At 38.0% G+C, this 17,093-nt stretch overlaps 1 protein-coding gene across 1 annotated transcript in view; it reads right to left on the bottom strand.

Moving 5' to 3' along the window:
• Positions 1-10,467: 10,467 nt before the first annotated feature.
• The window catches only part of FCHO2 (FCH and mu domain containing endocytic adaptor 2), a 146,465-nt gene continuing 139,839 nt past the window's right edge, over positions 10,468-17,093 (bottom strand). Inside the window, exons 25-26 of the mRNA XM_066377004.1 lie at positions 11,824-11,988; positions 10,468-11,541 (exon numbers count right to left, since the gene is read on the bottom strand). Coding sequence (XP_066233101.1) covers positions 11,519-11,541; positions 11,824-11,988 — 188 coding nt within the window. The 3' untranslated portion in view covers positions 10,468-11,518. The remainder of the gene's footprint in view (positions 11,542-11,823; positions 11,989-17,093) is intronic.

Genomic DNA, 17,093 nt, shown 5'->3' with positions numbered 1-17,093 from the left:
TAGTTTTGATGGATATAGTATTCTTGGCTGGAAGTTCCTCTCAGAACTTTCAATATTGGGGTCCACTCTCTTCTAGCTTGTAGAGTTTCTGCTGAGAAATCTGTTGATAATCTAATGGGCCTTCCTTTATATGTTGTATTCTTCTTTTCCCTGGCTGCCTTGAGAATTTTTTCTTTGTCATTGGTTTGTGCCAATTTCATTATGATATGCCTTGGAGTAGGTTTGTTAGGGTTAAGATAACTCGGTGTTCTGTTTGCTTCTTGAATTCGAGGCTTTCGTTCTTTCCACAAGCTTGGGAAGTTCTGATCTATTATTTGTTTGAATATGTTCTCCATTCCATTTTCTCTCTCTTCTCCTGATATACCCATTATTCTTATGTTGCTCTTTCTGATGGAGTCAGACAATTCCTGTAGGGCTATCTCATTTTTAAATTCATGAGTCTCTCTCCTCTTCTCTCTATAGTACCCCTAGTTGCCTGTGTTCTATGTCACTAATTCTCTCCTCTATCTGACCTTTTCTATTGGCTAAGCTTGTTACCTCATTTTTCAGTTCATGAATTGAGTTTTTCATTTCTGATTTGTTTTCATAGTTTCAATTTCCTTGGTGAAGTATTCTTTCTGTTCATTACATTGTTTTTTGAGCTCCCTAAATTGCCTTTCTGTGCTTTCTTGTATATCCCTGAGTATTTTTAGGACTTCAATTTTAAATTCTGTCATTTAACTCCAAGGTTTCTAAGCTATTGAAATTTTTTTCTATAGATTTTTCCTCATCTATCTGAGCTACATCACTGTCTTTTGTATCCATGATATTTGATTTCTTTTTCTTTAATGGCATTTCAGAGTGATGTTGTTAATAACACTAATAATTGATAAAAAAGTTTTTTTTGAGAAAATGCAGTGAAAAACTGAAAATTCTATTGTTAAGTGGAAAAAAATATGTAGAACAGAGGGCCTGTGTTGGGGGAGAGTGACAAAGAGGCAAAATGCGAGGCAAGAAGCCACAAAATGCCACAAACAAAAAATATGGATCAAGAATAAAATAATTTGTTTGTAAATGATGGTCAAATGAGAGAAACAGTGTAAGAGAAAAGAAAAAAAAATACAGTGAAAAATTAAAATTCTATTGTATTAAATGGCACAAAAACTATAGAATGGAGAGCCGGAGTTGGGGGAAATGCTAAAGAGATAAAAAGCAAAGTAAAAAGCACACAAAATGCCACAAAGAAAAAAATTTGAATCCAGAATAAAATAATTTGTGGGTGAGATTCAAATGAGAGAAAAAGTGAAAGAGAAAAGAAGAAACAGAAAAAGAGAGAGAAAAAAAATTGAGCTAAGTTTTTTGGAATGTAACACTCAGGGAAAAAAAAGAATGGAAAATGTAACACCTATGGGTAATAACGTTCAAAATGAAAAGAATAAAATGGAAAGAGGATAAAATGACCAAGGTGTAAGGAAAAATAAATAAAAGTTACAAGAAAAAAATGGAAAAAGTTATAAAGACTGTGGATTTTTCCTGGTGTTGAGAAGTTATCTTCTTCCTTTTTCTTTCTTCTCTTTTTGGCCGGTGGCACTGTACCCCAGGTTCTGCCCCTATGGCACTCTTAGGCAGAGATTTGTTGTTGTGTCACTATGGTGATGACATAAACTAGGCCTCAGTCCCATTGGTAGGCGGGGCTTGTTAGCGTTTGCAGTCTCCAACAATGGGAGAGTCCATTTTCCCAGAGCTTCTCCCCAACTCTCTCCTTCCTGAACCAGCTGTCGGGGACTCAGCTGTGAAGTTGCCCCAGCCACTGCCTGGAGAGCAAGAGACTCTAAGAGCTGCCCCCTTTTATCCCCACTCAACACAGCGTTCTGGGTAAGGCTTTGCCAGCCAGAGCTGCCAGTGTAATCAGGCAGGGCTAGGAGCAGATTGCCTTTCAGGAGTCTTTTTTTTTTTAATATTTTTATTTATTTATTCATTTTAGAGAGGAGAGAGAGAGAGGGAGGAAGGGGGAGGAGAAGGAAGCATCAACTCCCATATGTGCCTTGACCAGGCAAGCCCAAGGATTCAAACTGGCGACCTCAGTGTTTCCAGGTCGATGCTTTATCCACTGAGCCACCACAGGTCAGGCAGGACCTTTCTATTGGCCTCTGGGCATGTCTACTATGCCTCAGCACTCCACAGGTCTGCTCTCTAAAGGCTGTCTGCAAGCTGCCAGCACGCCCTTCTCCCCCACCACTTCAGCAGTTCTCTTCCCCAGGAGTGTGCTTTTTTTTCTTTTTTAAATTATTTTTATTTATTCATTCATTTTAAAGGAGACAGAGAGAGAGAGAAGGGGGGAAGGAACAGGAAGCATCAACTCCCATATGTGCCTTGACCAGGCAAGCCCAGGGTCCTGAACTGGCAACCTCAGCATTCCAGATCGAAGCTTGATCCACTGCGCCACCACAGGTCAGGCAGGAGTGTGCTTTGTTAGCCTGTATGGCTGGCAGAAGTGCCGCACCCAGACAGGTCCGGGTGTAGGGAAGTCGGCTTTCGTGCACTTCCTGCGCGCTGTGTTTAGGAAGCTAGGATTGTTCAGAAACTCTAGTCATAGCCCACGCAGAGGGTCACTACTGACAGTCTCCAACCCAGCCCCTCCATTCGGGAACGTGGGCACCCATGCCTGAAGCGCTAGGTGGATCCACTCACACACTGCCCACGCTCCCCAACTGGGATACCAGGAGTAAACAAGGCAACTGCTCACACACTTCTGCCGGGGTCTGCCGCTGGCATTAGCTTCACATGGGTAGAGCCACAGGCATACTCTATCCTAGGCTTGAAAGTCTCTGCCCTAGCCCAGCTTTTTCCATGCCCCCAGCCCTCGCTTTCTCAGGTCAGTGAGAAAAGCAGAATACTCCATTCTCCGTCTTATTTCCTTCAGAGTGGGTTATATATTCAGCCACCTTTTTGCCCAATTGTACCTTTGTTTGATGTATGTGTCTTTCAGATGCTCCTAAGATTGTTTTTCTGTCTCTAGTTGTTGAATTTGTTGAAGTTTCAGGGAGAGGTATCAGGAGCACTCCTACGGTGCCATTTCTCTGACATCACTCAGTGCATATTTTGAAGACTCAATTTTACCAAAAACATAGTACACCTGGGTTTATGCTTGACTAATGGATATGGTATGAGTAATGGAATTCATATTGTTAGGGCCAAAATGAGGGCTAGGCTTGGTAAAATAATATGTATATTTGATGTTAATGGTTGCAATGGATTTTTAAATGGCATCAACAGTAGGTGGAAGCAGGCCATGAGGTCCAACAATGTTTGGTCCTTAATGAAGGTGAATATACCCTAGTATACTTTTCATTTGATTAGTGTAAGGAATGCTTCAATAAGTAAAATGGGAGTAATTAATAAAAGGTTAATTATAAACATACTGTTGAGAAGGTGAACTTCCAATTATAAAGGCTTAAGTTTGATGCTATTACCAAGCTCTGATACCCTAACAAACCCTGTTCAGAATTGACATAGGTAAATTCCATTAAGATTGTATCATCTATTAATTTGAAGGTGCTTTTGTAAAGTACCCTATTTCTCTTGTTCTTTCATATTAGGAGAAATAGGAAATAGGAACTGACCTGGATACTACAGTCTCAATTCAGATCTTATAGGACTTTAAACATTGAACAAATGAACCATTAATAAAGTTACACCACTTGGGGTGTCCTGATCCAACATCAAGGTCATAAACTCTGTTGTTGATATGAACTCTAGAATAGGATTGCTCTGTTATCCCTAGGGTATCTTGTTATTAGGCTTTGTTGAAAAGGATGGTAGAAAGGCTGTATTAACAAGGACTGGTGAGGTTTATTGGGGTTTATCCATGATAGAACAGGCTCCTTTAGGGGTATATAAAGCACCATCAAGCCCTTGGAGTTTCAGATATTTGCTAGTAGTACTCTGGTGAATAATTTTGCTATATTATTTGGATTTAGGACTAAGCATAGTTGGGTATCTAACCCTAGTTGGAGTCTTAGCTATCATGTAAGCAGGTATAAGAGTGACTTTCATAATTTATTATTTTTAGCTGTAGCTTTTTAAAGCTTAATTAAAACTTTGTTTAAAAAATATCTTTAACATACTATGCCAAAGTCTTAATTGATTAATTGTATGCCTGTGATGCTGGCACAAAGTATTTCAACCCAATGAAGTTTAGTCAAACTTTAGATCATGGCTTAATTTTTATCACTGCTGTTCTGGTAGAAGTGTGGTTAAGCAAGGCATTATGAGCTACTTGTTAGCGTACTTGATGCCTGTTCCTTTTAATCATTGATCTAGAGACCATTCCCATTGGGATACAGATGTGTAACTTTATTAAGAATTAACAGAAGGGTTGGACCAAACCTGTGTTTATGGAATTAGTAAACTCATTTAGGCATTTCAGTGTCTTGCTTTATTTTAGAATAGTTTAAGGGGCTCCTTGTCCACTGAAGTATTTTGAATTTAACTAGCATGCTAGTATTAGTGGAAGTATTTTCAACTACTGGGGAGTAAGTTTTCCTAGTCCATAGATTAGAAACTTAAAGAGTTTTGGCATTTGAAATTTTTATTTAGTAAAGGATATTTGTTGAAATATGCCTTAGTTTAATTCATGATTTAGACATTACAGAATGCAGTAAGTAGGCTTTTATGTACTGTTATATTTTAATCTTGTTTTGGAGATTTGCCAAGATTGTTAATGAATACATACAGTTTTAAGGTCCACAGGAATTTTGCTGTTAATTTTTATTTGATAAACATGTGTAGTGTACAGTAGTCCCCCTTATCTGTGACTTTGCTTTTTATGGTTTATTACCTGTGGTCAACTGCAGTCTGAAAATATTAAATGGAAAATTACAGAAATAAACAATTTTTAAGTTTTACACTGTGCACCATTCTGAGTAGCATGACGAAATCTTGCACGATCCCACTTCATCCCATCCAGGACATGAATCATCTCTTTGTTCAGCATAGCCAGCCACATGATATAAACTACTCACCTTTAGTCACAGTAGCCGTCTCAATGATCAGATCAACTGTAACAGTATCATAGTGCTTTGTTCGGTATTTTAATAAGGGTTCCAAAGCCATTCAATAACCTTTTTTTTACAGTATAGTTATAATTGTTGTTAATCTCTTGCAGTGCCTAATTTATAAACTTTATCATGGGTATAAGTGTACAGGAAAAAACATGGTTTATATAGAGTTCAGTACTATCTGATTTTAGGTGTCCACTGGGGCTCTTGGGCCATATCCCCCATAGATAAGGGGGGACTACTATACATGCAAAATTCTTATATATCCTATAAGCATTGACTAAATAACACCCTTTGGTTACTGTTGGTAAATTGTGTTCAATATAAGCCCAACTACAAGTTGCCTGTGTTAAGGTCTCAGATGGCTATAGCTGAGTCATAGCTTCTCCCCAATTTAAAAATAACAAATGTATGACAGTTCAGCTATATGTGAGCATGGGCTGATTTGTCTATCAAGATGTCTTATCTACAAGAAAAGTGTGGGTGATTTTAGGTGAGATGGTCCTGAAGTAAGAACCAGATGACTGATATAGTTCAGTTCTAGAAAAATCCTGTACTATGGGTCTGGAGTGAGAATAGGGGCAGATTTGTAGATGTGTTGCTGGTTTTTCATAGCTTGGTGATTAAGGAAAGTTGTCAGTTGTGATAAGCATGGTGACTAGAGCTGATATGACTTAGTAGAATATAATAATATTATAATCAGTAATATTATGTCCTATGTAAGGGGATCAAATATATATATGATGAAAGGAGACTAAGCTTAGGGTGATGAGTACATAATGCAATATACAGATATATTGTACATTTGAAACGTATATAATCTTAACCAATGTCACTCCAAATAAATTTATTTACTTATTTATTTTAGAGAGGTGGGGGAGAAAGAGAAAGAGAAAGGCAGGGGGGAGGAGCAAGAAGCATCAACTCCCATATGTGCCTTGACTAGGCAAGCCCAGGGTTTCAAACCAGCGACTTCAATGTTACAGGTTGACGCTTTATCCACTGCATCATCACAGATCAGGCTATCACCCCACTAAATTTTTAAACATACTGACCCATAGAATTGTGAGAAAATAAGTAGTTGTTAAGCCACACAAAAACAATGTCTTATGTAAAATCAATTATATCTATTAGTTTATGAATGTGTAAGAGAATTCTGTGTACAATAACACATTATAATGTGCTATTGTTTGATGTGCTTGCTTAAATGCATGGGGTAGTTAATATATGGTTACATATAATACGTGTCTTGTACAATCAAAGGTACCAAAATTGTAATGGGATAGGTAATTTAATGCATGAAGTGCATAGCAATAGAATAGTCTAGAATTTGTTTTTAATACTGAAATAGCATGTGACCAAGTTTCACTGTTCATGTGTAACTTTCAGGGAAGAGCTGAAAGTAGAATTGCAGCTTTGATTGCTGATGGTGGCTAGAGCTTCTTCCTTGATGACCTAGGGAGGTTTTATACCTTTTATGGTTTATAAGACCAGAGTAATAAATATACTGTTAAGATTCTTCATTTTAGAAGATTGTTTTCAATTAAGCTTGTGTCATTAGTACAAGAAGAAAATATAAGACTGATGCTAGTTAGCCAATGATGATAAAAGGATGTTCAACTGGTTGTCCTCCAACTCAGGTTAATGTCAGTAGATCTGCTACTGGTAGGCAGAATAAGCACTAGATGAGGGTAAGAATATTACACTTTGCGGTTTTGATGTAAAAGATACTGCAATAATTGCTAGAATTAAAATAGAGCTAATATGCTACCTAATTTGGGGGGGATAGATATGATTGCATATGCAAATAGGAAGTAACATTCTGGCTTAATGGGTGGAAGAGTATTAAGAGGTTTGCTGTGTGCAACTGTCTGGATCTCCTTGAGAACAGGATTAGTCTAGCTAGGACTAGAATTAAAAATAAAAGTCCTAAAATATTGATTGTATAGAAGGGGTGAAATGGAATTTTGTCTGTTAGATGAAATTCCTGATGGGTTGATTGTATTTTTATAAAGAAATAGGTGAATAATAACTAGGGCTGAAATAACAAATGGGAGGATGAAATGAAGGTGAAGAATCAGGTGAGTATAGCTTTGTCAAGTGAGAATCCTCAGATCCAAAGACAAGTGTCAATGTAGAGAATGGCTGAGAGATTTGTGATAGCTGTTGCTCCTCAGAAAAGCCTATAAATGCTATCGCTATTACTGTAAGATGATTCCAAGGCTTCATGTTTCTAGAGAGGTATAAGACCCATAATATAGGCATAGTCCTAAGTGAATGAATAAGAAGGACTATAAATGCTCCATTGATGTGTAGGTATCAAATAACTCATTTGTATTGTAGTTCATGTCTCAGCAGTTGTGGGTCATGAAGGAAGTGTTTATTGCATCTGATGTATGGATGTATTTGTACAATCAAGAAGATTCTTTTTTTTTTTTTTTTTGTATTTTTCTGAAGCTGGAAACGGGGAGAGACAGTCAGACAGACTCCCGCATGCGCCCGACCGGGATCCACCCGGCACGCCCACCAGGGGCGATGCTCTGCCCACCAGGGGGCGATTCTCTGCCCCTCCGGGGCATCGCTCTGTTGCTACCAGAGCCACTCTAGCGCCTGGGGCAGAGGCTAAGGAGCCATCCCCAGCGCCCGGGCCATCTTTGCTCCAATGGAGCCTCGGCTGCGGGAGGGGAAGAGAGAGACAGAGAGGAAGGAGAGGGGGAGGGGTGGAGAAGCAGATGGGCGCTTCTCCTGTGTGCCCTGGCCGGGAATCGAACCCGGGACTTCTGCACGCCAGGCCGACGCTCTACCACTGAGCCAACCGGCCAGGGCCTCAAGAAGATTCTTAAAAGGGAACCAAAGTTTCATCATGATGAAATATTTAATGGGGCTGGTAATCAATGAATGAGTTATTAACAATGCTAATTAGTGGGTGGGATTTACAGATGTCAGTCAATATTCTTATAGTTGAAATACAATTCTTTTTTATGTCATAATTAGTTATGGTTAAATTCCATGTGAGAATGATGGCATATATTGTATTTAACTATGTAGTTAAGTTTTGTAGGTTTTCTTCATGACCTTCATTTATGTATTTATAGTGTAAGTTTAGGGTTGGCTATAAGAATTGGTTGAGGTATTATAGTCAATTTTGGTAGAACTTTTTTTAGGTTTAATAGGTTTTAAATTTATGTAGGGGGGAATGTTGGTAGTTTTTGGTTATACAACAACTATGACTACTGAGGATTATCCTAAATTTTGAGTTTCTAATATAACTGTCTTTGGACTATTTTGTTCAGGGTTGTTGATTGAGGCTATGGTAGTTTTATACATATTGAAGCATGATGAGGTGAAGACTTTAAATGTAATGGATTAAGCTGAGTAACTTATGACACTGGAGATTCTGGCACTGTTAGTGAGGAGGCTACAGGGGGAGCTGCATTATTTTACTACAGAATGCAACTGATGGCAGTCACTAGATTGATCATTGCTTATTGGTATCCTGGCTGTATGAGAAGTTACTTGTGGAAATTAAATAAGAATAGGCTTAAGGCTAATGAAACAAAGAAAAAAATATAGTTAGGCCTCTGGGTCAGATTAGTGTTGAGATTTTTTGTTTGAAAATGGGAAATGGATTTTGATAATACATTTCCTACTCAAATTAAGTCTAATAATAATGATGCTGATTTTTGGCTTGCTAAAAGGTTAACAAATGGTGCAGACTACTGTATAATATTTTGTGTAATACGGTTAAGTGCAAGGGCCAGAATAAAACCTGAAACAGTCGTAGCAAGGGCTGCTAATTTTAGATAATAAGGCATAGATCTGTATGCCCATCCACATGATGATAGAAAGTTCAAAACCACTACTCCTTCCTTACCTCGCTTTCATTGTCCTAACATCTATGACATGGCTATTACTATCAATAGGAATACAAAATCAAAGATAAATTATATATTACATGTTTATTAATGGGACAATTTTTATGTAAAATTTACATTTTATGAAAAAATTAAAAATATTTACAAAATTTTGTAAGATAGATTTGTATTGTTCTAATTACAACTCAAAGTAGTAAATAACAATTCTTAAAAACTCACATTTGTTAGAGTTCTGTGTTTACAAATTCTTGGTTAAAGAGATAGCTACCAAGTTTATCACTATACATAAGCAAGAACCAGCTTGCTAAACATCTCCTGTTGAAAATCTACTGGTGTTTTTCACACCATTAGTGGGGTTTTGAATGAAAAACAAAACAAAACAAAAAATCAATATAAACTCATGGCTTCAAAATTGTAACCTGCACCCAATACAAATTTATGTATTAGGTGCAGAAGTTTAACCATTTCACTAATTTGTATATTTTTAGGTAATACTTGATTTAAAACAAACATTGTAAGTATAATGGTGTCTGAATTCCAATAATAAAATATTTACTGCTCAATAAAAGCAGTTTGACTGCAAAGCAGTTACAGTTAAGATTCCATTAAGTGACTGCAAAACTGGCATTTAAAAGAGCACAATATGAGAGTTAGAATTTCTAATTTTGTTCACTGTTAAGATGAACATTTTAGCAAATTGTCTTTTAGCACTGTCTTATGTATTACTTTAGTCAAATCTAAATTTAGAAATGGGCTAACACTGAATATATTAAAAAGCACATACTGTGTTATATATACTGCTCACAAAAATTAGGGGATATTTCAAAATGAATATGAAGTGATAAAAATAAGCATTTGATTGTTTTTTTATTAAACAAGAACATCAGAAAAGCAAATGACAAGTTAAAGAGTTGTTCAATTATGCAAATGAGATGCAACTTTTCTTTCATTGGTGAAAATGCACTATACAAAAGACTGAAAGTATTGGAGTATCAGCCTTTCCCTGATCCCCTAGTTTTTGTGAGCAGTATATATTGCTGAGTAGATTGTCTGCTGTATTTAGTATAGACAAGATGTTCCATAGATGTCTAGTAGTAGGAGTTTTATTTTCTGTAAAGCTTAACAGAATAATTAGTGGTTTTATATAAATTATATATAACACAATTTATTTCTATGCAAAATGCAAGACACTGGTACTTATCTTTATAAATAAAATTTCCATTTGTAAATTATGAAACTTTGTCCAAAATATTTAATTCCTTCAATTAATCAGGATTTACTATAAAGTTAGGTTATTAGTAGTTTATTTAAGAAATGCTTAACCCAATCCATCACCATAAATTGGTAATCTTTCCAATCGTTGAAATGAAAAAAATGGCAGACTTCTCTAAAGCCAAAACTAATATATTCTAAAATGTATTCCTCACAAAATACTACAAAATTCATGCTCACAACTCATTCAGTAAATAAATGTATAAATTTCCAAGTGGAAGGAAATATTAAATTTGAGTTAAAATACCAGTTACCAATTCACCATTACAGTTTTTCAGAAGTTGTTTTAAGATTTACATACTTTTGAGGAGGCTAAGGTGGAATATCTGAAGGTACTTTTCCCCCTGTAAACATAAGCCATTAGGTAGCTATTTCTCCTTCTAGTGGCTACAGTGTTTCAGTAAAGTAAGCCAGGGTTCTTAAGTGGAAATTATCCTTTAGTTATTCTAAACTCCCTTCCCAATCCCAGCCAAATTTATCTACAAAAATTGCAATTAACTTGTAAAAATGCTTGACCACTGTAAGATTCTGAACAGAAGATCCAGATTGTGGGGGAAAAAAAGTGAGGCACGTTTATGAGCACAAAGTGGATAGGCACATTTCTGGTTTTTGTTATTGTTTTAAAAGGCACACATTATGCAATCCATATAAAAATAAATTAAATCTACAGCATTAATTCATCAAAACAATTACAACTTCTATAAAGTTAACTAACTGCAGAAGTAAACTTCTCTGCTGTCTTTTGCAAGCTTATTTTAAAACACATTGCACTTGAGGATTAAAAAAATCATATAAAACACCATTTACAATTACATGTTTATAAAAATCAAATGATAAATTTTTTGCATACAACTCGGACTCTGGTCTGATTACTTTATGGCACAAAACTCAATCTGATTGAGTGTTCTAAATTAACATTATCCAAAACGTAGAATTCACCTTATGTTTATAACCTTTCAATATCAAACTTAAAAAATTTCAAAACTATCTGAGACTCTAAAAATTTATGGAAAGCTAAATTACTTTGTGCTTGCTCTCCTGAAATTTTAGGCCTGATATTACACTATACCTCCCCTTTTATTTTCAATATAGACACTGAATCAATGTGCTTCCTGAATATTGCAGTTTATCATTTACAGCATTGAAAATCATTTTGGCGCTATTTCTTTTGATGACTCACTTCAAAGGTGCAATTTAATATTTACAGTCAGCTCTCACATATGTCTAAGTTTTAAAAACATAATACAAGTTAGAATGATGTTTGGAAAGAACAGATAATGCAGAATGGCAGGTATGTACTACTCCCTTGAGCCAACCACTTTGTTAGGTCCATCAACAATCTGCCAGGTATCGTCCTGAAAAACAGCAAGTAGAACTTTGCAATTATAATTTCCAATGAACTTAAACAACATTTTCACTGTGATAACAGATACAGAACCCCAGTTCCCATCTGCCATTTACAATACATTAGAATCAGATCACAGCTGTTGAGCTATACTGACCATGGGTATTCTTTCCCAGGTATATCTCTACCTGGCACCTTATACCAAATGTCAAAGAAAAAACTTCCATGCCTTTAGATTAGAATACAAATGTTTCCCCATGTGCATGAAAAAACTTGACATCTCCCAACTTACCAGTGGCAAACCGCTTCTTTACCAAAGAAAGCCTATAGCCAGTGCCTACAAGTTCAATATCCATTCCTGAGAGGGTACTTCCCTCGCTGAGGAATTGCACTGCAAGTGTTGTGGGTTTACTGGGTCCTTCTGAAAGATCAAATTTTGCTCTGAGGGACCCAGAACCTACAAAGAAAAGAATAAAGAATTTACACAGGGTAACATACATTACATAACAAAAAAATCAAATGAGCACAAGAGCTAACAATCCTCTGTCAAATTCATGACATGTACAATAAACGAATCATAGTCCTGTCTCCAAGTCAGACTTTATTCAGTAAATAATCTTAATCCATGCTTCTCTTCGACTTAATACAAATATCAGAGATGTTTACTGCTGAGATTCTTAATGCTATATGCATGCTGAAGTGAGTCAGAAGAGAAGGAAGTCAGTGAGGCAGTTGAGAGGGAAGCCCTAGGCCCTGGCCGGCTGGCTCAGAGGTAAAGCATCGGCCTAGCATGTGGAAGTCCTGGGTTAGATTCCTGGTCAGGGTACACAGGAGAAGCAACCACCTGTTTCTCCACCACTCCTTTTCCTCCTTCTCCCCCCCCCCCCCACAGCCATGGCTCATTCAATTAAGTTGGCCCCAGGCACCGAGCATGGCAGCATGGCATTGCCTCAGGCGCTAAAATAGCTCAGTTGCCAGCAACTGAGCAAAGGCCATATATGGACAGAGCATTGCCTCATGGGTGCTTGCTGGGTGGATCCCAGTCGAGGCGCATGCTGAGTCTTTCTCTCTGTCTCCCCACTTCTCAATAATAAAACATAAAAAAAATTAGAGAGGGGAGTGAGTGAGAGAGAGGGAAGAGGAATGAGTAGAAATGAAGTAAAAAGGAAATGACTCTCTGACCGGTTGGCTCAGTGGTAGAGTGTCGGCCTGGCGTGCAGGAGTCCTGGGTTCGATTCCCGGCCAGGGCACACAGGAGAAGCGCCCATCTGCTTCTCCACCCCTCCCCCTCTCCTTCCTCTCTCTCTCTCTCTTCCCCTCCCTCAGCCAAGGCTCCATTGGAGCAAAGTTGGCCCGGGCGCTGAGGATGGCTCTGTGGCCTCTGCCTCAGGCGCTAGAATGGCTCTGGTTGCAACAGAGCAACGCCCCAGATGGGCAGAGCATTGCCCCCTGGTAGACATGCCGGGTGGATCCCGGTCGGGTGCATGTGGGAGTCTGTCTGACTGCCTCCCCGTTTCCAACTTCAGAAAAATACAAAAAAAAAAAAAAAAAAAAAAAAGGAAATGACTGCTGTGTATCATCATATCATGGGGTGGGTGGGAGTGAGAACAAAGTAAAAACAACGAGAGAGCTCTAGCAACACTACTATTTTCTCTTCACCTCTCTTCTTAAAATTTAACTGGTCTAAGATCATGCAAATTAGGTATTTTAAGGTGTTTTATTCTAGATATAACCATTTTTTCAACATACTTCATGCCTAACAACATAGCAGAAACAGTATACCAAATAATTATGTTGAATACGATAAATGCTGTAAAAGAGCTCTCAGGAGCCATGGGACACAAAAGCACCTAAAATGGTGGTGGGGAAGACCATGTGTACTTCAGGCAGAGGGAACTACAGTGACAGAGATGGGAGAGCAGGAAGAGCATGATGTATTTAAGGAAACTACTTCTATACCAGAAGAGTGGAAGAACAGGAGGGGAATGGAAGATGAGACTAGAACGGTAGCAAGGAACAAGCTCTAAATATCTTTACATAAGAAATAACCACGAGGAGTCACCAAGGTAAGGAAGACAAAAACATTTCAAATTAATGTTTTAGAAGGGGAGAGAGGAGCAAGATGCAAAGTAAGGAAGCCAACTGAAAGTCAGTAAAGTAGTCTAGGACTCTAGGTGAAAGAAAAAGGGGATCTGAACTAGGCTAAGGGAAAGGAAAGAAAGGAATGCATTTGAAAGATATTTAGGAGCTGGAAACAAGAGGTAACAAAGGAGTTTACTGGGAGGTTACCAGGTTTCTGGTTGGGGAAAGTGAGCAGAATTGATAGGTAACGGGAGTGATCATTTCTGATTCCTTGCACAGAAACTGAAAATTACAGAGAAAAATCTGGAAGAAGATACTGTAACACAGACCTACCCTATACTATTGTTGTCAATAGGGGAGACGACTTGCTGCCTCATTGAAATTTCTTTTTCCCATTGTTTGGGGCGGGGAGAGTGAGCATCAACTCATTGTTTCATTTAGTTCCATCTAGTTGTGCACTCATTGCTGCTCCTATGTGTGCTGATCAGGGATCAAACCCATGACCCTGGTGCACATGAATGACACTTTTCCCCTGCACCACCCAGTCAGGGCCTGCTGCCTAATTCTTAACCACTGTCCAAGACCTCCTTAAACTTTTATAATTCTTGATTTGTACTTCAATTCTGTGAAAGTTCCACCACAGGCCAAGAGCAGCTACCTTGGCAATAAACTTGAGTATTATTTCCTGTTCCTCTTCTGGGCATAAAGCCAGAATAAACACAGATTTCTATTTTACAGTATTCTAATTTGGATATTTCTTTTTAAAGGCTGAATAACCAAATCAAAACCACATTTATAAAGTTTTTCTATTTCCTCACATAGACACCCTGATACCTGAATAATAGAGGGAAACTGTATGGCCAGTAGCCGCGGCTGACATGGCCATTCACATGCAGGTTCTCCTTGAACTGGTGTGCCATTCCTTTATTAAAGTGTCGCACCAGCTGAAGAGCAAACACACAGAGAAAACACTTCCCCTTCACTCATTCAGAGCTCCCAAAGCCCTGACACATTCTCTGGTTTCACAACCAGGAGAATCTTCTCCGGTTTCTCCTAGAATCAAAGGTCCCACCCCTCTGGTTCCCCATCTGCAAAGCCCCTCCCCTCTGGTTCCCTTCTCTTTCCCTGCACAAACTGGCTTCTTCTCCAGCACTCTGCATTCTCTGCTCTCACTCTGCAAACATGGTTTCTTTCTGCCTCTTCTCTCGCTCTCTCTTTTCAAAACTTTCTGGCATGAAAACCTCTCCTCCAGCAAACATTAGCAAGACAATGGCCCTTCCCAAGCAGGAAGGTAATTTGCAATTTCACAGACCACATATACCTGGCACTGCCCAGCCTCCAACACAACCTATAAGTGAGCAAACATGAAAATCATATTTTACAAACGTATTTGACAAACAGAAACCATTAAAATATCTGGTTAGAAGATCTGTATCTTATTTTTGAGAACAATTTCCCTTTTTGGTAAGCATTTACAATAGTATAGTTTCATGAAATGGGAAAATACGTTCTTTTCTTCCTTGCTAACTGGTTTTAAGCCCTTAGTTCAAGTAGGATTTCTGGTTTATTTTGTTTCAACTAGAAATTTCAGTTTTGTCACCCCAAAAGCTGTAGAGCCAGAGTAAAAGTCTAGACGATTCCCTGAAAAACAGGCAACCTTTAAGTACCTAACAGCAACAAAGGAACTGCAGATTAGCTTGGTTATTTAACCCACTGTGTGGTTCTCTAGTAAGTCTGATTAAACATGGCTGGTATAAATGAATAGACAATACAGGTTATGTTCCTGGTCCTTTATGCAGAAATACATATGAGAAAAACTGACAATGTTTTTATGCTTTGATCATATTATGCTTCAAATATTCAAAACAGAAAAGGCTCAGCAAAAACTACCTAATAAGTAAAGATACTGAAGGTTAATTAGGCATTCAAAAGGGGGCAGGATAATTCTTTTAGAAAAAATGCAAATATGCTAAATAATGCTCAAGTCTTGATTGTCCTGAGAGTTACACTGGGAATTGAGTTAGGAGAGATACTAGAAGTGATGGGCAGGCAATGACTTTTCCTTTACAGTGAGAACAAGGATGCAGCCTTGGCGGGAGGAGGCAATTAACTTGCACCTCCTTAAAATTTTTATAGAATTGAAGGCCACTTATGGTTCGTTTTAATAAGGGAAAATGACCAGGGTTTTCTTAGAAAACTGTAGTAGGCAGGGGTCTTTTAAAAAATTGATTGGGTGACACTGGTTATTAACATTATGAGTTTCAAGTATATAATTCTATTAACACATCATCTGTATACTGCATTGTGCAAGTCTAGTCTCCTGCTGTCACCACATACTTGACCCTCTTTATCCTTACCCCACCCCTATTCCCTTCTGGTAACCATCATCTAGTTATCTGTGTCTATGAGTTCATTTTGTTATGTATTTTATATCCCACATGAGTAAAAAACCATACGGTTCTTGTGTCTTTCCATCTGACTTATTTAGCTTAGCATGATACTCTCATGACCACAAATGGCAGTATTCATCCTTTCTTATGGCTGAGTAGTATCCCACTGTGTGTGTGTGTGTGTGTGTGTGTGTGTGTGTGTGTGTGTGTATAATAAAGGCTGAATAACTAAATCAAAACTACATTTATAAAGTTTTTCTATTTCCTCATGTAGACACCCTGATACCTGAATAATAGAGGGAAACTGTATGGCCAGTAGCCGCGGCTGACATGGCCATTCACATGCAGGTTCTCCTTGAACTGGTGTGCCATTCCTTTATTAAAGTGTCGCACCAGCTGAAGAGCAAACACACAGAGAAAACACTTCCCCTTCACTCATTCAGAGCTCCCAAAGCCCTGACACATTCTCTGGTTTCACAACCAGGAAAATCTTCTCCGGTTTCTCCTAGAATCAAAGGTCCCACCCCTCTGGTGTGTATATAATATATATATACACACACACACCACATTATCTTTATCCACTGAAGGATACTTAAAGTTTGTTTCCATGCCTTAGGTACTATAAATAATGCTGAAGTGAACATAGAGTACACACATATATCTTTACAAATAAATGCTTTCAAGTTTTTGAGGTAAATACCCAGAAGAGGGATTGCTGGGTCATATGGTAGCTCTGTTAATGTAAGGAACCTCCATACTGTTTTCCACAATGGCTGCACCAGTTTACATTCCTACCAGCAGTATATGAAGGTTCCTTTTTCTCCACAACCTCTCCAACACTTGCAATTTCTTGTCTTATTGATATTAGCCGCTCTAATAGGTGGGAGGTAGTATTTCATTGTGGTTTTGATTTGAATTCTCCTTATAGCTATGAAGGTGAGCATCTTTTCATACATCTGTTGGCCACTTGCATTCTTCTTTGGAAAAGTGTTCAGGTCCTCTGCCCATATTTTAATTGGAATGCTTGTTCTTTGTTGTTGTCGCTCAATTGTGTGAGTTTTTGGATATTAGCCAATTATGAGAGGTACTG

The sequence above is a fragment of the Saccopteryx leptura genome, chromosome 1 (genome assembly GCF_036850995.1).
Source record: "Saccopteryx leptura isolate mSacLep1 chromosome 1, mSacLep1_pri_phased_curated, whole genome shotgun sequence".
In the NCBI taxonomy this organism is placed as follows: domain Eukaryota; kingdom Metazoa; phylum Chordata; class Mammalia; order Chiroptera; family Emballonuridae; genus Saccopteryx; species Saccopteryx leptura.
The sequence above is the reverse complement of the archived record's forward strand: the minus strand, read 5'-3'. Positions and strand labels throughout refer to the sequence as shown.